The 25,335-nt window shown below is 47.8% G+C and overlaps 2 protein-coding genes across 12 annotated transcripts in view; both read left to right on the top strand.

Annotated features, from left to right (window-relative positions):
• The window catches only part of LOC125950793 (uncharacterized), a 33,713-nt gene extending 17,338 nt beyond the window's left edge, over positions 1–16,375 (top strand). For 7 of the 8 annotated variants that reach the window (XM_049679101.1, XM_049679098.1, XM_049679103.1 and 4 more), the window contains exons 2-6: positions 5,124–5,690; positions 6,691–6,761; positions 12,503–12,671; positions 13,334–13,653; positions 15,315–16,375. In XM_049679101.1, coding sequence (XP_049535058.1) covers positions 5,671–5,690; positions 6,691–6,761; positions 12,503–12,671; positions 13,334–13,653; positions 15,315–16,087 — 1,353 coding nt within the window. In that variant the 5' untranslated portion in view covers positions 5,124–5,670 and the 3' untranslated portion in view covers positions 16,088–16,375. Of the gene's footprint in view, positions 1–4,926; positions 4,949–5,123; positions 5,691–6,690; positions 6,762–12,502; positions 12,672–13,333; positions 13,654–15,314 lie in introns of those variants that run through there. The other variant, XM_049679104.1, reaches the window with a different exon arrangement.
• Positions 16,376–16,986: 611 nt separating this feature from the next.
• The window catches only part of LOC125950778 (semaphorin-1A), a 140,491-nt gene continuing 132,142 nt past the window's right edge, over positions 16,987–25,335 (top strand). For all 4 annotated transcript variants that reach the window (XM_049679060.1, XM_049679061.1, XM_049679056.1 and 1 more), the window contains exon 1: positions 16,987–17,180. The gene's annotated coding sequence lies outside the window, so the exon portion shown is untranslated. The remainder of the gene's footprint in view (positions 17,181–25,335) is intronic.

Here is a 25,335-nt window from a genome sequence, read left to right as displayed (position 1 = left end):
TTAACTGTATTACGCGGTCAGACGCGCGGGACGCGGGATGAGCCCCCCCATCGCTGGCGCTATCACAAATTGAGCGATAAATAAACGAAATACCTTTGACCGCTGACCGTCGGTCTCGGACTCGCTGTTACCCCAACGCCAAAGGATGCTTTCCGGTCCCGTGGTCGGAGGTTTCGAGGTGGATTCGCAAAGTTTGCGCTAGTAAACAGACACACACACACACATCCATAGGCAGCAATCCAGGACCATGGACAGCTCGGTTACGTCCGGTAGTGCAGGACCGTGACGGTGACTTTGGTGACCATTTCTGGCGGGTGGTGGACTATTGCGTATGGTCAGCGAAATAAATGAGCATCAGGACCGTTAGACATCGCTATGGTGGTGGTGGTGGTCAGACTTTGGTCGGTGGGAGGTGTGAGCCCGCGCCTCCGGTCGGAGTGACATCGGCCATTAGCTGCAAAATCCCAAATGTGAGCCCTCGCCCTCGTGCTCGTCCGCGAACGTGTGCGTACGTGCTTCCGGTTCCGCACATCGGCGGCGCGAGTTGATTGCAGTCCGGAATTGCAGATGCGACTGTGTGTGTCTGTGTGAGGGAAATGCAATCCCGCCTGCGGAAAACGGAAGGTAGATGCAGGACTTTCCTAGTAAAAGCAATTGATTGGCAGCCCGGAAGGCTCGGCTAGTGTACCGCCCGCACACCGCACGGATTGAGGACGACGAGAGATCCGGGAATCGATGCAGCATCTCGCGTATCCCCGAACCGGTGGTGCCACCGAACGTCACTCATAAATCATTCACGTGACCGGCTCCTTTGGGGAGTCGACGGAGTGGTCGGCCTATCCGGTTGCGCTGGTGTCCACTCGCGGGACTTGACTTTCGTTGCCGGTGATGCTGCCGGTGCTGCTGCTGCGCCTCCTAATGATGTGCTCGTCACGAGGGACAAATCAGGGGACTAAAACAATTCCAAACATTTGGATTCATCCCAAGGGGGGGAAGGAAGAAGGAGTAGCGTGGAGTTCTTCTGTCGGTATCCTTCGGAATTGAAACTGAAGTCACGGAATTGGAGTCTAGCGTCCGGCGCCCAACAGACATTAGAGCTTCGCTGACCGCTAGCTGATTGATTAGCAACAAATCGTTTCTGGTGCAGCAAATGATGATGCCCGAGACCGAGACTGGTGGACCTTGAATCGCGTTCCGAGGCAGTCAGGCCAGGAAAACCCCTTTGTGTGTGTGGTTGGCTCTGGGCGTGATGGCGGAAATTAGTGTGCGTTGTAGCGATCAATGAAAATCGTATTACGTCGGAACCACCGGCCAGAGCGGAGCGAGGACAATGATTTTTGGAACACCCAAAAAAGGGTTGCAGTAGCTTGGTTTGGTTGATGTGGATTAAATGAGGAAGTATTTTACGGCAGTTCCCTTCCCACGATCGGTTAGTATTCGCATTTAATCTTATGGGTTTTTATGGTAAAGCGGTATTTTGCTTAAAGGATTCTTTTTAAGCTGATCGTGATTGAAGAGACACGTTTTTGGCAATGTTTACTGCGTTCGATCGATAGACAATTTTTCTATTCCATATTTTTAACTCTTCTTAGTGATTGAGTGAAAACACAGTTACAGTTAGTTATGTTTTGTATAAACTAATAACTTGAATCGTGTTAATTTAGTTTCTACAGCATAGGTACATATAACCCTACACAACACTTACTGTGATTTATAAAAACAATGGCAGTATTGAAGGTTTTTTTTTGCATGGCAGCTTGCGTTATTACATTTATTTACGATAGTTTTTAAATATAAAAAAATATTCGAATACGATTGAAAAAAACATATTTGATTGTTGTCGAGTTATTCGATTGGATAAAAAGTTCTTACACACAAGGATAGTATCCCATCTGGTTGGAGTACTGATACTATTTCCAAAATATCTCGAAGAGTTTACTCACAGAAAAGAAATATTTAAATTACAATTGAGTGCTGATCTACAAGACCTTAAAAAAAAGTTAATTTCTTAACCATGGTGCGTTTACTTTCGTCATGATTTTAACAACTATTGCAGCAAAAAATTCAAGCCTTCCCCAAGTGTTGGCAGTGCATTAAGAGATTGAATTATTCAATTATTACATTTTCTTTCAACGCCGTTGTCCACTGGGCGTTTGACTGACCGTTGATAAGTCCGGCAGCGGCCCGGAACGGGAACGAAAATTCGCTTTTCACGACAAGCGCTATTTGCATCATTGTTATCATCCTGACGCGATTGTCACACACACACACAGAGTGAGTACACGCGGTGCAAGTGCTGCGCGCCACGTCCCGTACAATGGCGTCTGATCATTACACGCCGTGGGATTTGAGGAACAACAAATATTGAAACAACGCTCTAAAAGCGTTGCCCCACAGACGAAAAGCGAACAAAATTGGTGGAAACAAAAAAAAAAGGAACAATAATATTGTCGCCCCGTTAGCAAATGGCCGGAGTCACGAAGAATTGGAAGCCTTCGTGGAGTTTGGTCGGTCTCGGTGTGGGGGGGGGGATCTGTCGTGTGCTAATCAAATTAACCATGGCTTGCAAACGAGCCAACAGCGCCCCACCCAGAAGCTTTTAGAGGGGGAAACGGAAGAAGGAGAAGAAGCAGTGAGAGGACCTTCAGTTGACCGGCGTCGTCATCCTGCCCGGTACGCTGCAACTGAAGGTGGTGCAGCCTCCGTCTCGCGTCTCGACTGTATTGCGCATCGTCGTCGTCATCGTCGTCGCGGTACTTGGTTAAGGGCACCGCGAGCATAATGTTTTCACCTTGAAAAGCGGGTGACCTGGTGTCCAACGGTGGGCCAACCGACCGGCGCTGACCTTAATGGTGAGCTTCGCTCTAACGCGCTCCGGGCTTGGCCCCGCAAGAGCGCAGTAATTAAAGGAATCTAGTTTACGGGGACTCTCTGACAGGCTGTCAGCAGGCAGCGGCGGTGCCATGGTGACGCTGACGGTCCCTTTTATGTCGTCACCTGGCACCGGCGCGCATAAGTGAGGTTAATGCGAAAACCAACGAGCAAGTGCACCCAGAAGTGCAGTGCGGAAACGGGGGGGAGTGTTGGGCGATAAGGTGGCACTGGGTGATAAATTATCCATTAGAAATGGAATGTTCGCTCGCTCGGTCCCGTATTTTTATTTTGCGAAATGGTACGCCCCATGGACACGTCACCCTAGCTGTAGCGAGAGGAGGCAACCAACCGCACGTGAGCGGAAGCCTTTCAGTGGTTTTTAGTGATATGACGTAGGGGGTGGGAAGTTAAATAACTGCCCGAGGCATTCTGTTGCTGTTGAAAGGGAATGCGGTTGGAATTTTTCACAAGAATTTCAAGTTAAAAAGATTTTCCCATTAACTGGTCGCCGTTCGAGGAAAGTTTTTTCACCGGCATGAATACTGTATTTTGTACCGCATTTTGTTCGAATTGCATTTGATCGGATCGGAAATGTAAAAATGCATACGCGGAATACGGTATCGCGTTACTTCAAACGCGTCATTTTAATTGTAAAATACTGATTAAATGCATGTGAACTATTTTTCGTGATCCAAGCGAAAGATAGAATCCGTTGAGCTTATCTTGTTTGATAGCGAGATAACCGGTCGATAAGCGCTTCGGCCAATGTTTTGGAACTTCAATTTGTAGCGTTTACCAATTAGTGTTCTCTAACTGTTTAATGGGTCTTATTTTAAATTTACTCTTTTATCCTTTGTTTATTGCGTTTTTGAGGAGAAAATGAGGAATGCATCTACAACGTTCCGGAAGCAGATTCGCTCCAAACAGAATCCAACAATTGATCCAACAACCTACACCTGTCTGCAAACGTTATCTAAATTTAGAACCCAAAAGATTTAGAAGGTCATTAATTAGCAATTTACTTACGAGTACTTTAGTTGGTCCTTTTTCAGTGGATGTCTTAGTAGGCGATGCTCCATTGAGTGTTTCGTCTATTTTGGGGAGGTTCTGTATGCTCCCGTAAAGCAATAAATGTCTAGCCATTGGCACAGGCTAGACAAAGGAATTCTTAAAATAAATGTCAACCCACGAGCCTTGTTGCTGGTTAACGGAAGTAATGTCCATCTAATGTTCTGTGGATGTTTGCTAGAAAACAGTACTCGATTGGCCAAACATCAAAGACGCCTACGAAGAGGTTGTAAAGATGTACTCCTAGAATATAGCATCGGTATAAACAGACTGTGGATATCCTACGAAAGTCCTTGATATCGTTGGAACGTCAATGTACCAATCCAATGGCGATCACATGCTACATTCATTCACGATTGCTGCTCTCGGGGGCATAATTGAACAGATGGCGTGCCCCTGGTGACGGAAAATTTCTGGTACAATTGTTTCATTTGCCAAAACGATGAAACGAACGCACGATGGGCACGTTCATCTGACTCGGTCCCGGTCATCATATCGCAGACACGCTCTTATCACATTGCCTCGACTTGGCGCTCTCAGCCAGGCAATGATATCGTTCTGTGCTTGGTCTAGCTATAGTTCATCGATAACGATGTGCGGAGGAATTCGGTCCTTAGCCATGGTCTGTGCTCAAGAACCGACTGGTGTGTGATCTCCGTTCGAATGTATCAGCGTCACGCGTACTGATATCATGGCAAGCGTGGGGTGTGGAGCTTCTCGTGATAACCATATGATGGGCCCCATCGACTGGCCGTGGTGGTGTGGTAGTAGTGATGGCGTTGTAGGGAAGACCGACCGATGGTCAACAAATCGAAATCTCTCAGGTATCGAGGCTTCGTCGAGCGCGTGTGTATGTTTTGTCGTCTGTGACGGCCTCATGTGACTCTGATTTATGGTGCTGGTCGCGCTCGCACTGTCCCGGTCGGAATCGTCAGCACCGATTGCCGCCATCATCACCTTCGAGCACCTCGTGCTGTTTTCGGACCATACACGGGGTACGGGAACGGTGGGTTACGTGAAAGGACGAGGATCGTTTAGGAAATCGAAGCGAGAAGTGCTGGAGAGAAGGATCTGGATCTCGTGGCTCGTTTCGATTTCCAGCAACGCTGTAACGCGCCCTGCCGAGGACTCGACGGAAGTGGTAGCAGGAATGTAAGAGTTAATTTTATTACCTTTTGCAGCCCCTTGGTGTGCCACCAACACTCTCGCTCTCTCACCTTAGCGTCCAAGGAGGAGGTCACCAGTGTCGGTCGTAATCCGAGTCCCACCGAAACCAACTGTGTGTGTCGTCGCATGATGCTGCCGAGTGCCAGGAGAAAACGTAGAAAGTGAAAAGTGCTACGCGAAGGAGTTTCCGAGGCTTCGCCCCCCCCAGGCTACTGCCCCTCTTCGCTGCGGTACTTAATCCGTAAAACCGAGAACACTGTGATATAGATGCGAGTGAGAGTGCATCGGTGAGCAGCGGTGTGTGACGCTCTGTGTGGCCGGGCAAGTGTACTACAACCTTCAGCTAGCGCCCGTAGTTCGTCGAGCATTAGGTTTACCGTGGACTGGAGCTTATGACCGGCAAAACATATTCCCCCCTCAGCCTCGTACCGTAAGCGTACTTATGTGGCACGTGATTGCATACGTATGAAGTGACACTTGGTGTGCGTGTGTGTGTGTGTGTGTGAGTGTTTCCAATCTTCCAGTCAGGGCATACTACGCTCGGCGACAGCAAAGCTGAAAATGTGTCATTGTTGTCGATGGTGAGTATGGGATCATTACCTGTGTTTTGTGCTCAAGTTCCATCCTTCTCGAGTTGTTTGGCAATTTGGCACGATCCTTCTACGATCCTTGGGTGCTTCTGCGACGGCGAGAGACGCTTTTCCTGCGACCGTATCTACTACGTTTAGGGCATAGTTTACATTTACATGACTATCTTTTTTTTTAATTTATGAGAAAAGTAAAGTCCCTTAATATTAACAGAAATGTAAAAAAAAAATTTAGATGTGTTTTTATTCTCTTGGAAGTCGAATGTCTAATTAGAAAATAAGAATCAGAAGTATTTCTTAACTTGTTTGATTATTTCAATTGTTGTGTTTTCTTTATTCTATTCAGTTCCATAAAATACCATCAAGTGTTCATTTTATCACCTTATTTAGCTGTTGTTTTCGTGTTATTCATATTTTGTTAATATCTTACTATTTGTGTGATTTGTTTGTTTCATTTTTATCTGATTATTAAAAGTTTGTTTATAAATTGCTTTCTGCCTTGTTCATCTCATATTACTATTACTATTTGTTCATACTATTACTATTTGCATTGAGCATATTAAAAAAAAGTCATTAATCATACAATCGAAAGTATCATGGCAACGATTCTATTAACTTCTTTGATTGCTGTCAATGTCGTTTGACGCCACTAGTGTTCATATTGCATAATGAACAAATCCTTCTTCAGCTCAGGCAAGTCTTCTTGCTACGCAATAATAGTAACTTCGTAATAGAGTTTAGCTTGAAGACATTCACCCTCAATTTCGGACACATTGTCTTATTCTATTTTGTTTGAACAATCCATTTTTTGTGGCAAAAAAATCGAAAGAAATCTTACGCCAATGTCAATACTACCGACCCTTAATCTCGCGATCTGCTTGATTTTGTCCTTCGCTACGCCCCAAACCGTACCTAGGTCCCGGATTTCTTAGACCCACCCCCTCCCCCCTTCCCCCCTTTCTCATGCGCTCTCTCTCTTTCACTGCCTTTTCAGTATTTTCAGCTGCTGGGAAGACTTCTACTGGAACTGCATCGAGGAGAAGTTCTGCTTCGACGAAACGCTAGGTAGGTAACCTACCTAGGGGCTAGGGACTGTGCAGGTGGTGCATGACCGGCCGAATGAAAACCTCCGCAGGCACATTAAAAATTCACTTCCAGGACAATGATTGCCGGAGCTAACCGTATTATATTCCATCGCTACCGCTGCTCACACACACACACACACACACACTAGTCGATCTATGCTACGTGAACGTCGTAGAAAATGGAGCGAAAGAGAGTGCAACCTACACAGTCTGATTGGCTCGTGATTTGGAGTTAAAGGGAAAACTCGAGGACGTCCGTCGGTTTTTTCTCTTTTTCCCCCCCCCCCCCCCACCCGCTACTCCAATGCACCACTGGGGGGTTACTCGGGACAAAACCAATTCCAGCTGCACGATAAAGAGAGGAAAAAGAGGGGAAGGTTCAACGTCGTCACGGACGGAGGGATGGGGAAAAGCGATTTCAAGTCGGTTCGAGTTTCCATTTTTTATGTTTGCACTTGACTTTCTGCGGCGTACATTTGGCACGCGCTGTGGCAGTGCAGGAGTGCAGGAGGAGGAATGGCACTGGCCGGTGCGCTACCGCTTCCCCCATCTGCCCAGGATACCCTCCGGCCCAAGACGATGCGGACCATTTGCCATTGTTTCTCGATTGCCTCGCACTTGTTCACACGAAGCGAAATGAAGTGTTTGACGAGCTGAAGGCAGCTGGTGCACCAGGAACCGACTGGCTGACTGCACCGGTGGCCAGCACGCCAGCGAGTACGTCGATCTTCTTGTGGCTATTTGTTTTGCTTCCATCCATTTACTTTGATTGGATCGGGACTCCCGTGGTTTGCTGGAGACCAGGAATGAACCGATGTGCGCAGTGTTGAAGGGGAAGATCAGCAGACGAACCTCTGCTGCTACGGCTACCAGATAAGATAAAGCAATTATTGACACACGATGAGCGAACCAAGGAATGGGTAAAACAATAAATCAGGAAAATCAGGCGGAATCGAGGAATCGAAAGTTTGTGTCAGCGAAGGTGTCCTTTTAATTCGCTTCTTGCACCGTGTCGCCTTTTGCTTCCTTTCGGTTTGTTTGATTTCAATATGCGGATCGAGGGAGTGCTAGGGCCAACGCGAAGCGCCGTCTAATGTTATTTTGGGGAATATTGGACGGAATAGGTAGGACTTTTTTTTTGTTTTTAAAATCTTTAAACTGCTAACATTATTGGGTATTTATTTTGCAATACAGATAATCATAAACAATATTCTACTCTGACAAATCTAAGAAAATCTACTCTAAACATGTCAGCAAACTTTACTAGATCATTTTTAAAATAAAATAATATAATTTATTTCGTTTCTTTTCCCCTTACTGATGCAACATGCATGTCCACGATTCGATCAACCGATGGAGACGTTGAACGGGAAAAACCAATTCCGTCGACTGAATCAACGAAATTGGGTGTGAATCGAATTAGATTCGTTTCGAATGCGGCCCATGTCCCCACCGACAAACCGGTGATCAAACGGAATGTCCCGGGCATAGCTCGGGTACCTTTATTTGTTTTTTTTTTGTTTCTCTTTTGTCCCACTAGTTAGTTAGTTAGTTAGTACTTGAGCATAAGTAAATGCACAACTAATAAAATGGCCGCAGGATGCATGTTGTACGCCTGTTCTAGTTCGCCATTCACTAAATTACGTTTTCAACATGGTGTTTGTATGTGCATGTGTGGCCGGAATTGGACAGGCTTCTCGCTTGATTTTTTGTTGATCACGTTTTTGTGTTCTGCAACACAAAACATAAAACAGAATTAAAGGGAAAGGGGAAGAAAAATGTGAAACACAAGCTCCCCGATGGCACCCGGAACATTATCGATTGATGACAAAATTGATCCAACGTCATCCGGACCACAGAGTCGAGCGGCTATGGTGCGCATTCCGGCATTGCGTCACTCTCGTTGTGGGGGGGTAGGATTTTTTTTGGGGGGAAATAGAAACAACGGGGAATGGTGGTGTCTGGCAGGCGTTATGCTGTCTGGATGATCGGACATTCCGGGTGTGGACGCGTGCGGACACATGCCAGCAGTGTGCACGCGCAAATCCGTTGTCCCGTTGCATACGGAGTGCCGTGAGGGGTGATAACCGGTGGATTGATCAGTTTCTGGTATATTTCTGTTGATTGTAAACATTTCAGAGGACAATTTAAGAAATCAACCTTGTACTAAAGTTTTGCATTTTTTAATCATTATCATTTCATTCATTGTTTTATCACCATTTAAATTATGTTTTCTCTTTTTGTGGACCTAGTTATATCTCTAAATTGCTTTGTATAATAATAGTTCTACACTATGCGTTTCAAATCTTATTTCACTTGATTAAATAGAATAATACTTTAGAATAGAAACAATACTTTACCAATAGAGGAATGATGATGATCAACAATAGATGAATGTTTCTTCCATTTACATGAAACACGGTCCAACGATAATATATTTTTTAAATTATGTAACCAACCATATTAGCTCCTGGTTTTTATTTTATATTTTTCGCATTTTCTATTAACCATTCCCAAGAAATATCTTCGTTTGACTGTTTCTTGCTTTCATTTTGAGGACCTTAACTCTTAACATCTGAATAAACTTCCATCATCCAGTTACGATTTTTCAAAAGGAATGTTAACTGTAGCTTTAACTACTATTTCAAAAGTGTGGTACTCATTCTTCGACAAACTTTAGCTTCCGTAAACACACCTCCGTACTACAAACTTATCCGCAATGCATCAGCACCGTACGCTGGTCCATCCATCCCAACGGACAAGGATCGAAAATGGCCAGCCAATTGATCCTGGAAAATGATGCAAATTTCCTAACCCTTTCGGGGCCAACCAGCCAGCCAGCCAGCCAGTCTTCGATGCCGTGCCGAGTGGGGCGAGTATCTGGATCACAGGGTGTCCGCTAGCCGATCGATAGTGCCGAGCACCGGTAGCATTTGATGTTGATTTAAGCAGCGTCTACCGGCCTGCCATGGGAAATCGGATGGCCATTTCTGGCCACCTCCCGGCCCTGGCAGCGAGAGAGAGAGAGAGAGCGAGGTGCATTGTCCGTTGCCAGTCAGTGGTTTAGCAAACCTTTCACGTTTGATGTGCACCCGGACCTATAGACATCGAACGGTTCCGCAGATGTCTGCGGTTTGATGTGCCAGAATGTGAACGCGTGTCTATGAACCGACGCGTTACTAGCACTCGTCCCGTCCGTTGGCCACGGCGATGACCGCGGTCCTCCACATCCCTTTATGAGATGCATGAGGCAGCACCGTGAGAAAGTTGGATCTGTGCTGTTGATATTTAATTTTGTGAAATGCACCATCACCATCACACAATCCCGGTGAATCTTCCGGTGGAACTTCGGCGCGCATATGCTCTGATACCTTTTCCCCTTCCCGGTTTTTGGGGGGGTGAGTTTGGCTATCGACCCATCGACCTCGCTCGCTGTCATGCCACTCCTCCCTTTCTCACCGGTCGGTCTCCTTCCAATTTGCCTTCCAACGATAATTGAACTGATAATTAATTTCGCTCGATGCAGATGCAGCACCGGCAGCAATCTCGCATCAAACTCGTACCAGGGCGTCCAGCCGGGACGTGCCGGGCTGGCTGGCTGGCTAGCTGGCGATAAAGTGCATCAAGCTCTGGCACACAGCTCGGTGCGGTCGGTGTCGGTGGATTCTCGAGTGACACAGATACTTCCGCTGTCGGCTGTCGGGTTAGCGATAATGATTTTATTAATTTTAGCCGCCCTCGACCTCGAGCGAGTTGGGTTGGCAGAAGAAGGAGAAGCTTACGGTGGGTGGGGGGGAAAAAACAGGGTGGAAAAAATTGCCAAGCGGTTACGGTGGTTTTAGGAACAAATTTGTTCTACTTTTTCTTCACCAGCAGCAGCCGGTTAGTATCGCTGGTGCTTGTGCTGCTGCATTGCAGGCTCGGTCCTGCACTCCGGCAGACTCTGGCAGCGGTTGAGTGGTTTCGAGGACACGTGTGCTCAACATTTTTCAACTGGAATTCCAACCTTTTCTGGGAAAAATCCCTAAATTCAATATGGTCGCGCGGTGTGTGCCGGTCTGGTGAAGAAGAGGCGATGCAATTTGGATCGTGTTTTGCATCGCAGGAGGAATAGTGTATTGCAGACAAGTTGAGTTACGCTTCATCCTTTCGCCCACGGGAGTTAAAGATGTGCTTAAAATATTTCAAAAAGGTAAATGTATTTTTTTCGATTAAAGTTAAGCTAGTGCGAAAAATTGACAGGCTTTTTGTGAAAATTGTATTTAACTTGCTACCGAACAGGATTTGTGTACAAAAACATACCCCATTTATGTATTCTTTAAGGTGCAGAGTCATTGTTTAATCTGTTTTAGAGAATTATTTTCCAAAAACCTATTTTGAAAGTCCGTGCGTATAATTATCAAGAGCACCAACTGCAACGCTATCAATTAGCGTGACGCTCAATCGCCAATCGCAACATTCACGAGTACTTCCGATAACACACCACCATACGCTTCATTCGAATATCCGTATTACGGTCTGCTGAAACTGAAACCACACGGCCAATCATTATTTCGTCTAATAAATCTATGGCACCGAAACGAATCAAATTGCTCTCGCTAGCCCGGGGTTGGCGTGGAACCGGAGTGCGACGACAAACGAGCGCTGGCAGGTGAACGATTGATCGCTCCCTCGTCCCCGGACAGTTGGGAAAAACTGCGGGAAATCCCCACGTGAGACGTAGGTGTGCTCGTGCGGAAAATTGATTTCATTCGTCCTATATGTTGCCTCTGCTGCTGGTACTGGTGGCCTTGTTCCACCTCGATACGGATGTCAAATTATAAATCGTTTTCTCCCACCGAAAAGCTTACACCGCAAAGTCGATCGATTTAAGAAATAGGGGATGCCGCATGGAAGCTACCTCCCTTCTAATTCCGCTCCCTTTCCGGGTGCCATTCCTTCGGTAGCTTCCGATGATGTGGTTACTACATTCCGTCCTTCACGTACTCCGTTCACGCAGTCCACGGAGAAATGGGCTTAAAATAATGGTGCCCGGCGTAATCGGCGTCGGATCGGGCAAACACCGATCGTCTCGACTTAATGGTACATTTCACACTTTTCTGCAGCACGCTGATGCCGGTGGCCAGCCAGGAAGAGCTAACGGAAAGAGAAGAGAGTAATGATCAGAGATAGAAGTTCGGCGACGGACGGATCCCGGCCGGTTGACTCTGGCGATTGTCCAAGACGCTCCTCAAAATGGAACCACGGCTCCTCAAGGAGCGTCCGATAATTATGTTGGCGTACGGATTTCAATTAGACTTCCACCCATTCCAACGCCCAACCACATCGTCGATCCTTTCTGGCTCATTGCACGCCCTAGCTGGTCACCAATTATTGTCTGAGGCCAGCGGGGCCATTCTGCCGAGCAGCTGACCGCAACCATTCAATTGCATTCTGGCCCCGAAAGTTTAAGAAAGTGTAATTACAATCGCCTCATGCAATTAAGCAAGAAGAATGACCCAAACCGTGACCGCAATTCGGTGGCGACCGATGGGTGACGTATCTCGGGGGAAGGGGAGAAGGCTTTAAAGAGTGTTGGTGGAATTGATGTTAACCGCAAAACCAATATTTATCCACTTCTCGGTCGGTGGGGGTTCAACAGTTTCAAGTGAATGTATCTTTAAGATAAATGTTGTGCTTACCAACGAGTTGTGATTAACATGCAGTTCCGTCTTTTTGCAGTTAACTACGAGCCCGAGGATGATGAGCATGCCGGCAAGAACAAGAACAAGAATGGCTACTATGGAAACGGAGCAGGCGATGGCTCGGCGGATAATAATAATGCACCGATCAGCCGGCAACCGAGGGGATCTGGTGCCGGCGGTAGCATCGGGCGTAATATGTCGATGAGGTAAGTCAACCATTTTCATTTCATCTTTTAATGCATTAATGGAGTTTCTAGTTCACCGGTCCAGGGAATAATCGGATAAAATCTCAGCAAAAATCTTTAAGCAAAGCGAGTTCATAATGGTCCCATCTTAAAGTTTTGTTGAATTTAAAGATTCCATCGTTTATTTAAGTTCAAAAGTTTCGAGGAAGCTACCTTCGCAAGTTCAGTTGCAATTGGCAGCTTAGTGCACCGGTTCTTCCGGTACTAACTCCTAATCGACGTGATTGCCAACGATTCACTTCTACAGGATGGCAATGAGAGGAAGGATTCTGAACTGAATGTTCTCCTCGTTCGGTTTAACGGTGCTTAGATGCGAAAAGTAAAAAGTATCAGATCAGTCATAAAAGAATAAATGATTTTACGATATTGATTTATAACTTTCATTCGTTTGATTTAACTTGCAATTTCGAGAGTATTTTAGAAAAAACAATGTACATGCCAGTCCCTCGAATTAAGATATGCAGTTCAGTGGCAAACGTTTGCTTAATCTTCTACAGAGTATAAGCTCAACTGAACTGAAAACTTTGCCATTTTGTTTATAAACTTCAATTTAACCCATTCAAGTCCACCTTTAATACAATAACTAAAACACCATCCGGTGGTCTACCCTCTACCTTCGGCAGCTCGGCGTGCAAAATCCACGAGGACGATTTGCGGCGCGAAATCCAAACCAACGTTCCGATGCTGGCACCGGAAGTGATGGCCATCTTCGCTAATTCCCAAATTTTCCAGTCCAACACACCACCGGCGGCCAAGCAGCAGCAAACGTCAAAGGCGACCTCACCGGCGTCGGTGAAGTTTGCCATTTCCGATTCCGGTTCGCCGATCGATGTGACGCCAGCAGCAGCAGCCGGTGCAACCGCCAATCGGCGCACCGAACCGACCGCCGACGATGGCAGTGGCCGTGCCGAAAGCTCGGATAAACTGCTGAAACGGCTAGAAGGTAACTACTAGAAGGTTCTTCCTTTCCCATCACTGGCCACTGGCCATCGACTCCGGCTGACACAAAACTCTCTCCCTCCACATCGACAAACACACACTACACGCCCAAACCACCGAAAACTCTTAACTGACCCCGTCACACGCCGTTTGCCATACACCGCCATAAACGAATGCGCCAGAGGGACACAGTATGAAGTCGGAAGGAAGGTTCTGGTTGGAAAAGTTGAATTTTGAAATGCATGTGCATGTGACTAGTTAACCAGTGTGGGGAGGGAGTGGTTTGAGGGGTAGTTGTTTTGATAATCCGGCAGTTCCAAGTTTTCACTTCACTTTTTCTTGCTTCAAATCGGCGGAATGGCTCGGTTTTTTTGGACTTAATTTTCTCGAACACTTCCTTGTTACCTTCGTCGGGTAACTTTGGTGGTCGGGAATCCGAAGGGAAAGGGAATTATCTAGACTTAAACTTCTTCGCGAACTTCCATTAGTATTAGCCACGTTTAGTGAACAGGAGACGACGGTAGACGGTTCCTTAATAAAGAGAACTCAATAAAGCATACCCTAGATGATTTAAGCACTCGGTGGGATAAACCAATTGGCATTACTACTACCTGCATGCACTACTTCATGTTCAACAAATAATCTAATCAATCTGATGCTGGTCGGAATTGTGGCTGCGGTTTAATTGCGTATACTCTGCGTATCTGTTGTACACTAACCCCCCCTCGTCCAGCACGTCAGGGTTTCGGGGTTGCTCGCCCAACATAAACCGGGAACGTAGGTAAGTTCTCCTTGCACGTACGTAACACGTCAATTGGCACTATCTATAGCTAGTTTCCTCTCTCTCTCTCGCTCTCTATCCCGGTTTACTCCCCGCTCTCTGTCCTCGCCTCTTTTGCACTACTTACTGCTACTACTACTACTACTACTGCTTGCTATCTTATGCTGTTGTGCGCTTATGTTGCTGCTGCCAGCTTCTCGTGAGTTTCGATTAAATTTTTATGATTTTCCATGCAAGATTTATGTCGCGTTCCTGCGCCGGCGAATATGCGGATGACAATGTAGTTTTCGTCTTGTACTGGACGGGCGCGACAAACGCGATACGATGAGATTCGCCACCAAACCGTGACATTGGAGCACGTGTTGGAGACTCGTTAACGTTGTTCCGTTCAATTTTCGGCTTCGATGGTTTGCGTACCGTTTTGGAATATGTGATTCTATCTTGATGTGCTTGTTGTTATCGCCGTGGATGGGCTTTTTCCTTAAGTTAGTGAACGCTTCACTAACAACCAGCGTGGTGTACTGCTGGTGAGCGGAAAGGGCTTCGATAGATGACTTCTTTAATGTGCTTCGTAACGGATTGCATCCGTAGGCGTTAACCGTTTGCGCGCTGGTCATTCCTTTCGGGTTCTAATCGGTGGTGTTAGCTGAGTCACTGTTCTAATCTAGATTATTAATGTGCTGGCGATGTGCTCATGTATACTGTAATGGCGCCCTGTGCGGTTGGAAGAAGGTTTGCTGTTAGTTTCACACTTACATTAGATACAAACACACACTTAAACACACTCGGTAGATCGCTCGCACGCACAGTTCAAAGCGGCCAGTGCCGCCAACGCGTTTCATTATCCGACTGAATAATGCATCATATGGGTTCTCCATTTGTAGGACCACCGTTGGATGAGCGAGATAACCGGACCATCATTCCGGCCATCGTCGAGGAGGAAGACTCGGATGAGCAGCAGGAGCGGGACGATGAGGTGGTGTTGCGGCCACCGCGCAACTTTTCCGACGTCGCCCTTTCCAAATCGATTCCGCGCGATGTCGGTAGCAGCATGGTGAGCAAGCAGATCAGCCACCTGCAGGCCGAGGTGCCATACTTTTCGATTCGTCCGGCCAGCGAGAACGACATTTTTACGATTTCATCGACGGTCGGTGGGGGCAGCGGAGGACCGGGCACGTACAACGCCATCAGCATGACCCCGGAGGTTCCGGCCATTTCGTATTCGAACCTGCCGAAGAACTACCTCGAGACGCCGGTGATCGAGAAGTACCGGGAGTCGGTCAGCCTCTACTCGATCCAGACGGCCGGTATCAATCGGCAATCGCAAACGGATGATCTGTCGATGCCACGGTACTACGGTAAATCGGAGCTGTTCGTTGCCGGCATCGATCGGGCCAACAGCCGCAGCGTGGATGCGGTCGAACTGAATCGATCGGATGATGGCAGTGGTTCGCTGTCGATGAGTAGCGATACGTTGGGGAAAACCCGTGGCCGCAACGTGGAGAAGAGCAAGCGGTTGATGAACATTCGGACGGCGTTGCCACCGTTGAATCTGGGCTTGATACGGGGTAACTCTTCGGCCAATCTGCGCGAGCGTGATCGTGATTCAAAGGAACGTGATAGAAGCTCCAAGTCCAAGGATAGTCTGCGTGTCTGATGACGGGCTGAACCGTGTCCAGTGTACTTACAGTAATCAGTGCCAATGTCCACACGGGAACGATCCGTTTCCTGTCCATTTCGTTTAGATTTTTGTTCGTTTTCTGTTTTAATCGGGGGAACTTCGCAACGAGATCGTGGGGAGTTTGGCGCAGAGCAGAGAACAGTGGCTGCCGCTATATATTGTTTAAAATGGATATTTTAGCAGAAGAAGATCGATTGATTCCGCAATGTACGTTACATTTCCAGCGTTGTAAGATATAGTTCAATAAAGTCATTTTATGCTTCAAAACCTTAAAAACCTCGACCATGACCGTTGGAAAGAAACTTAAAAAAAAACTTTTTATCGTTTTGGTCGTGACTTGCCGTGAAGTTGTCAGTGAAGCGGTCAATTCATTCCGATTTCACGCACACAACGAAGAGTTGAAATGAACGGCTTAAGCCTGCCACACATGGGGTGCGGCAATTGCGGCACTTGCGTCGATTCTGTACAAAACTACAGGATTATTTCTAAAAAAAAAAATCTCTTAAAATCGTCTCGCTCTGTTTGTTCACATAAATGCAATGCATTGATATTTTCATCATAAATTTTACTTTCCAGTGATCAAAAATAGTTATTTAGACATATGCACCGGACAGTGTGAACGAGCACGATTGCAAGGGTCGCATGCCATGTGTGGTATGCTTTATTCGTTCGGGTTCAAATTCACTCGGCGCACGCACGATTCTGTGCCGCGCGGTACACAAATACATCGATCGCATAGGCCATCTCTTTTCCCCGCACTCGCACTAGCTCGCTCTGTCTCTCCTTTATGGCGCACTACGGTGTGGAGGAGCATAAAGTAGCATAAAATAACACGCATGCGTGGTCGTCGTCGTCGCCGTCGTCGTTGCTGGTGAACACCGGAGTGCGTGAAGACCACCCTTCACGCGAGTCTTTTTTCGAAGTTCGAAGTTGACGAGGCTCGGAACGTGTGTCGCGCCCGAGCCACCTCGAACGCGGTGTGTGAAGTTGTAGAGAGTTTGTTCCTCCAATTTGCCCCTTCCAGTGGTCTTGTGTCGGAAAATTGATCACCAAAGGCTTCCTACTAAAGGTGTGTACCTCTGTACCTGGCTGTGTCGCGTTCGCTGAACTGGAAAGAATAATATCCGCATAATAACAACGTACTGCAGCATCAGCAGCAGCTTGGTGGTTCTAATTGCATCTTGGAATCACCGTCACCACTACTCCTGCTAACGCGCACACACACACACACGGAAGCAAGCGTAAGCACACGGTCCACGGCGCTGCGACGAATCTCGCATCAACAAAACACATTCCAATCCATCGATTTGGTGTGCCAGGATTTTGGGCTCGCGTGATAAGAAGTGCGATTAGAAAGTGTGTTTTTCTGCTGCCCAGCGGCTGTGTGTAAATCGTGTGTTCACTGCGTCGTGATTAAAATTCCATCCCAATAATGGGGTTGTCCGCTTCAACGAGCAGCAATCGTGGTGTGTGCTAGGGGCCCTCGTGTGTCTATGCGGTCGCGTTCTTCGGTTGTGTGTGTGCCACCAGTGCAACACACACACACACATACCCGGAGTCCTTTTTGCGTCCTTTCGGGCATGTCCTTTCGTTTTGCGTGATAGTTTGTGTGTGTGTGGCTGTGTGTGGCTGTGCATGCTCGCCCCCTGCATTATGGTGATGGCTGAGCTTGATTAGAGGGAGAATTTTCCCCATTTCCACATAATACTCAAATGAAAAGCCGTCTCTGATGTCTCTTGAATACCACATCGTGTGTATGTGAAACCGATCCGAAATTCCACGCATCGCTGGCAGCAGTGAAAGAGGGCTAGTGAGATGGAGAGAGAGAAGAGAGAAAAAAGAGTGTGTGAGAGAGATGTTGTCGTCGGTTTCTGGATTAAAAGTGTATCCTTGCGGGGGAGGTTGAAGGAGGAGGAGGAGGCCAATCGGCATTTGGGTTCTATTGATCGGTGGCGGTGTTTCCCACTCTGATGCTCACACCATTCCCGCGATCCAAAACAACCGTGTCGCTCCGTGTGGTCGCCGCCGGATCGATCGATCGATGCGGGCCTCCCTTCGGCTTCGGCGCTCCTCTTCTGCGGCCATCATCGCATATTGCACAACACGCCGAGCGAACCGAGAGCACAAACGTCAAAACGAATCCTTTTGCAGACAAGTGTACTCGTCTGTGTGTGTGTGTGAGTGTTCGTGTCCACCGCGACTGTGTGTGTGCGTGTATGTATGTTGGAAAATGGAAAACCGCAAGCGCATTTTCCGGTCGCAATCCTTCATATGTGGCACCGAGTGGCAGTCTCGTGTTTTCGTTCCGTGTGTCCCTCGTCGACTCCAGCTGGCCTCCCTCTGGACGAGTCTCCTAGCACGAGATGAATGGTGGGAAGGGAGCGACTTGCAGGGAGTGCATCGTCGTCGTCGCCGTCCTCGTCGTGACCGCATCAGGGAAATGTGTTTGAAACAGAGTAGGCCGCTGCCACACCGGTGCCCTGTTTCTTTGTGTGTTTTGTCCTTCGCGTCTCGTGGCGGTGCGTAGAACATCAACATCATGCTGCGGTGGCCCCGTTCTTATCGTTCTCTCGTTCTCCTTCCGCACCCGCATCACAACGACGCATGTGTGGTGGTGCCCCGTTGTTAAATAATATTCCGTGTGCGGCCCAGGGGCAGACCACCATTCACAAACAGCGCACCAAAGCAAACGACGATGAAAATGGAGAGATTAGAAGATGTAAATAAAGCCATAAGGTCTGCTGTGGCGTGGTGGTGATGTTGTAGCAGCAGCAGCAGCAGCAGCAGCAGTAGCGGCAGTGTGTGGGCCCCTTGTCCTAAAGATTAAGATCGAAATCTCCCCCGCGTTCTCTCTCTCTTTCTGTTTCGCGGTCGAAGCCTGCTGTGGGTGCGGGAAACGGAATCGTTTCTCCAGATGATGAGAAGATGCGCTTACAGTGACGACCGGTTGAGATGTGCGGGGGTGTGACACTCCGGATCACCAGTCGAGTGCGTTTGTGTTGTGTGTCTCAGTGTACGTGTGTTGGTGATGGTAGTGGAAAGCGGAAACATAAGAAAATGGTAATTCCATGATCGATCGAAACACGAATGCCAAGTGCAGCAACCGCCGCTGAAGCGTACATAATTCTTGTCTTCCTACATGAATGTATGACTCATTCATGCGTGCGTGTACGTGTGTCTGTATGTGCGTGTGTTCTTGTCTTCTCATTTGGAGGCACAAAACAGGAAGCAGCAAAATCGAGCAGAGAATCGGGCTGTCCGTGGGTTGGTTCCACTTCCGCCTCAATGTCCTTCCGTTCCGTCTCGCCGGGCAAGGTTTTTGGTCGCCAGTAAACGACCGATCCGGACGTTATTTGCATGCTGCGATAAGAAAGTTTTCCTTCCGCGCGCGGTTCGCGGTGTAAGAGGACAACGACAGGAGGCAGGAGGACGCAAACTGGCGGCCCGATCGTTCCCCGCCGACTGGTCATCATCATCAGCAGCAACACTGCAGGAAACGTTCGGTTCTAGGTCAATGAAGCTGAACGGAAAAGACCATTCCAGGTCTCCCCGAGCAGCGGTGGAGCGATAAGACGAGTTTTGCTTTCTTTCCTTCTCCATCCAAGAAACGTAACAGGAGGCCAAGGCTAGCTGAGGTTCGAGCGGGTTTCTTTGCTGAATCAACAAAAAAGCGATTCCATTGCAGCCCCACGAAGAACGTTTCTGGTGGAAGAAGAAGTTTATCATTGCCTTCCTAGATGATTGCTGGTATAATGCGGCTACTGCTTGGAGGTATATTGCTTCTTAACATCCTTTTTGCATGTTTGATGCAACGGATGTTATTTACATTAATCATCGTGAATGTGCGTAAGCATAGCATTATCACTGGCAAACATTAATTTAATTGTTGGTATATTTCTTCTTAGAGCAGTGCATTTTTGGAAGAAAAATAGTCGCTGAAGTTTCTACCGAAGTTCCTCCAAAATACTTCGTGCCTGACCCAGGTCTTGCTTGGCGAATGAGATTAATGACTCGCAATGGAAAACAAGAAATGAATAGAAGAAGAGAAGAGAAAATGGAAAAAAGTTATGCTGCTGCACCGTATCGTGGCGCATAAAAGCAATCGTCGCGCTGTCTTGTCAACCTGCGACAGAAGAAACTGTTTTCTATTCTTGTAGCGAATCGAAACTCGGTAACGGATATACCGACAAAGCCAACGCTTTCAGATGCTCTGGTGTGCCCTGAGAGGTGTGTCAATGACCAGGCCGGGGGCTGAAAGCGCGAAGTACTTTTCGTAAACATGTTTTCCAATCCGACACCAACCGGCACACTGTCGAAAAGGGGATTGTGAAAATCAAGAGTATATCTGCTGCGCCCTTCCCACAGATCGTACAGCAAGTGGCACTGAACCGGGTTTGAATTTCCGCTCGTTGATCCCGCACTCGATCCGTGCAAACATTGGCAGAAGAAGAGTTTTGGGGAAGAGGTTTGCAGCAACCGGAACAACCAGAGTCGGCATCGGAACGAAAACATATTTGTGCAAAATTTCACACTTTCAAGAGCGGTCCTCCCTCCGGGGCCCTGCACAACACACATCTGACCTTTGGCGAAGCCCGTCTGAAGAGTGGTCGAGGCCACTCGTGGCTGACAGGATTCAACTCCGGGAGTTTGCGCCCGTTGGCGTTGATTTGTGGTGGCAGTGCGAGAAGAGAAGAAGTGTTTAACGAACACACGGAGCTCGAACCGGAGCCGGATCGAATCCCCCTTTGACGAGTGACACGCTGGAGATGCTGTTCGGAACCAGTCCGCTCACCTACCCCTACCCCACTTGCTTGTGCGGTCTTCTGAATCAACATCCCGCTCTCCCACTCGCATCTCGAAAAATCATCGATCGTGAACGAAGGATGAATGAGAAGCCCCAAGGAATAGAGGGCAATCAACCGTATGCCGGCTTCTGCGCTTCTGTGGCCATATCTTTTACAGACCGACCCCATCTCCCTAGGTGCACGGGCGATTGCTTACTTTTCGGTACTGCTCGGTGACGCATTCCGACGCCTTTGTGGTTTGGGAAGCAGACAGAATGCGGTTACAATTGGGCAATGAAATGAAGCGAGAAGGAGGGTGAGGGTTCACCTGCTGCTGGGGTGGATTTGCACCAGGGGGGTTGGTAAGAAGGGGACTCTGCACGGTCATGGCGCGTTTGTTGAAGTCGTACAATAGACACGTGTCTCAAATAAAAACGTCTTTTCACGAATTGTTGGCCGGGCATGGACACAGGAGGCCTTGCGTCCTTTTATTGCTTTTTTGTGCTAAAAACAATTTATGTTGTTGATTGCCACGATTGATAAATGTTTTGTTGCGTAAAAGTGTCCTTTGCCTGGCCACTCTCTACGGCCGCTCAAGGGGTGCTTAATTCTTCAATCGAACAGTGCAACAAGCTTCATTGTTTAGGCTTACTATATCATTTATGTTAATTTTTTTGCTTAGAGGTCTTGCTTAATTTATGTAATCGTGTTTTTGGATAAATCAAGAACAGCAAGTGACGTAGCACCATTTCTCTAAGCCTTCTAGATGTGTGAAAATCGTCGTTCAGTCTGAACTTTCCTCCCATGAATAGATCCAAGCAAGCGATAATGGTTAGTTGCACTTCTTGTGTTTTCCGAGCGTTGCTCTAGCAACGTATCCAGTTGCAGAATCTACTTTGGGTGTTCTGTGTTCCCTGTCGCAGGGCTGTCAATTCCGTACCACAGAACCTTCCACTCTAGTGCATTAGTTACGATGCCACCCCTTCCCCTCACTGGGTTCAATTGCAGGGTCACTGGAAGGCAGATGTCGGCCGAACGGTAATGTGTTGAACTAAATTTAAAGTTGAATTAATGGCGTCACGGGTGGCACGTTGGTTTTGCTTCTGGTTAATTTCCTTAATGGATGCCACCCAGCGCCACTAATGGGCATGCAAACGCACCCAGCAAGACAGCTCCCACTGGCGGATTTCATCAATGTCAGGACTGTGGAAGGACTTGTGTTGGTTTGACTTTGCTCGCTGCTCGACCACTTCCTCCCCGTTAGCTCCCCAACTTATTGGTTTGGCCTATAGCGTGATACGAGTGGTTAATACTTACAGTCGGTGGCCACGCCACGTTCTAAGGGATGTGATTAAATTTTCATTACCATCCTACCCATCTCAAGGGAGGGATGGGGTGGGGGCGCACACGGTGTCCTTAGCGGTTGCTCGGAGCCGCCGGTACGCATCGCGTGGTTCGCGGCTGGGTAGGTTCCGGCGGAGTGTGGCTTGCCTTAAGTAAATATGAATGTGGTTTTCGCCCTCATGACTTTGTTGAGCCTGTCCGGGCCGGGCTGGGCCGGGCTGGGCATGGGTAGTTCATCTATTAAGGGGTGGTCCCAGGCCGCTAAGCCCTTAGCGAAGGACCGTAGGGTGTGGGGATCAGCATAACTCAGTATTAATATCGATGGGTGAAATGGAATGAAAGTGCAGAAAAGCTGCTGCTGCTGCTGCTCTTGGGCTGCTTGTGCGCCGGATCGAGATAGTGAAACGGATGGACGCCGGCTTAATGCTTCCGCCAAAGGGGGGGCTCTGGCCGGGGCGCAAAATGGGTGGCCGTGGTTTGCGGTGTGTTACCACAATCCATAAATTATGACAACCAACATCATCGAACAGGATTCTGTCCCATCTTGGGCACCCCACAAAACGGGTTCCGTTTTCCACCACCTCGCCACGTCGTCTCCCCGCGGGGGGAGGAAATGGAGAGATTATCCGAGTGGTGCGAACGCGGTGCTATTGGCGAGGCGATGTGCGATGCTTTCTTTGTCCTTTTACCCTTATTTCTTATCGCAAACAGTGGCGCAACCAGCGAAGCCCACCAGCACCACCACCACCCACCACCTCCACGGGTTCGGCAGCGACCCAAATGATGATTTGATCGCTGGAGCGTGCAGCGAAAGATAAAGGGCAGAAGAAGATAATTAATTATCGGCCGTCCACAACTGCTCCCGATGATCGATCGATTTGCTGTGCACGGAGTGATTCTTATGATAGTTACTGGCGCGCCGTTTGATGGTTGAACTTCATGTATTAGTTGACAGCGTGCTCCAGCGTGAACCGAACGATCCATGGTTCAAATCCTTTCGAAGCGTGAACATATACCTCTTCCTTGATGTTATAAATTAGGTTATAAAAAAAGGGAACCACGGATGACAACAACACAACGGTAATACGCGGTAATGTTTCCCAGTTTTACAAAAGAGCAAAATCTTCTTCCTTGTGGTAAGCATTAATGAAGCTTGTTATCGGAAACTCTCTCTAATGAAGTTTTTGCACTTCATCCTCTCTCCCAAAGTGTTCCTGATATGATGATGATTCACGGCGCCCCAAATCCTTTCCCAAATTTCCTTTCCCTTTCAAGATCTCATCAAACAAAAGAAGAAGTACACGCGTATCATCATCCTACTGCAATCGGATAGAGATTGTTCAAAGAAAGTGGTATAAAGTGTGTTAACTTTGTCCGTCGCCAAGCCACACGCACACATCCATTAGGCGGCTAAATGGACGAAGAAGCCGAATAAATACATTTTGTGTCCCACCTCCCCCCTTTTGGGTGAGAAGACATGCGTAGCCGCTCTTCGTCCTCGCCTCGTTTAATGCCAAAAACATGAGCAACGTGACGCATGCCTTTGTCTTAGATTGGTCGTGCTTGGATGCGAAACAATAGACACAGGCACACACCACCGCACACCGGGAGGGTGGGAGGGGTGGGCCGTAAATTGGGCCAAGATACTGGAAATCCTTGCACGAGGTTTTTGGGTTTTTAGCCCTTCGTTCTTCGTGGTCGATATAGGCCCCCCTCCTTCCGTCGCTCTGTCGTTCTATCGTTGGTCCCACGTGCCCTCTCGGGGTGGGGATTCGACGGTCGAAGATTTCGATTTGGAGCAGCGAGCATAAGAGGTCGACGCATCGGATCGACTTTCAAATTATCGAGTCCGTGGGCTTCCCTGCTAATGCTGGTGGGATTAATGCCACGCTCTCACCTTCTTTCTATCTCTCTCTTTCTTTCTCTCTCTCTCGCATTCTAAGCATCGTACTGCTGGGAGACAGTTTGCGAAGGATGTTATCTAATAACTGCTCCTATGCTCAACCAGCTGTCGTCGAGAGGAGGTCCGCATCCGTCTCGCATCCTCGTACCCCAAGTGCACCGCGTACGTTGTGGCTGTACAGTTGATTGCCCCCACGTTAATGTCATACCAAGGGCATCCGGGGCCTGATACGGTTGGTCGTTTGGTTAGTGACTTTCGATTTAATTCGTTGGTAAAGAAGAATAAAAAAAAATGGCAAACCCAATTTCGGGCACCATCGTCCTCCATCGTCCCCGGTCAGAGGCCACTCTGATGCCAGACAGAAGCGCCGACGACCGAAACGAGAAAATAAAAGTTAAAACTGCTGCTCCAAGGCTGGAGTAGAGCAAAACACACGCGTGCGTGGCAACGATCCGATCGTAGGCGATGATTGAGAAGAGAATGAGAGAGAGAGAAAGAGAGATGGAATATTATGTTGGGATGTTTTGTGTGGTAGATTGAATCAGTAATACCGCCTGCAGACGGTTCCCGGCCACACGCTTGTAGGAGAAGCGCTGTGTGTGTGTCTCTCCGTGCGATGTAAGCGGCTTATGAGAATCGGTGGCGAGTGTCTCAAGATGTGTAGTCGCTAGTGCCAGCCGAAAGAGGAGACCGTTTCGGAGTTCAACTTTCCAAATGTTTTCGGTATTTATTTAACGAGAAAAACTGGTCAGCTGCTTTTGTTTCACTGTCCCACTGTCACTTGCGCGTGGATCTTATCGGGGGAAGTGTTTACTCCGTTTTTTAGGGGTCGAGGAAAAACGTAGCAGCCTGAGGCGCACTCGTGGATCCAATGTATATGAAGCCCGCCGCCAAAATGCTGTGTCAATATTTAAATGTTGACAGAATGATGGCAGATATATCGATCGGAGTAGGTCCCGTTTAGTGTTTAGATTATGAGTTAGCTAAGATTAGCATAGCGCCGAGTGTTTAAATAATTGCTGATGGCTGCTGATATGTCAATCACCTGGTACTCGCAATAAAAAAGCTCTTTTTTTTGTGGCCTTACAAAAACTGCAAAAACTTGCATGTTGGACAAGAATTCCACAAACATCACTCGCGTTGGTCTTAAAACTTTTCCTCCGAAAGGCGATTTCGGATCAACTTCAGCCGGC

The sequence above is a fragment of the Anopheles darlingi genome, chromosome 2 (genome assembly GCF_943734745.1).
Source record: "Anopheles darlingi chromosome 2, idAnoDarlMG_H_01, whole genome shotgun sequence".
Classification (NCBI taxonomy): domain Eukaryota; kingdom Metazoa; phylum Arthropoda; class Insecta; order Diptera; family Culicidae; genus Anopheles; species Anopheles darlingi.
This window is presented reverse-complemented; position numbering and strand designations above follow the sequence as displayed.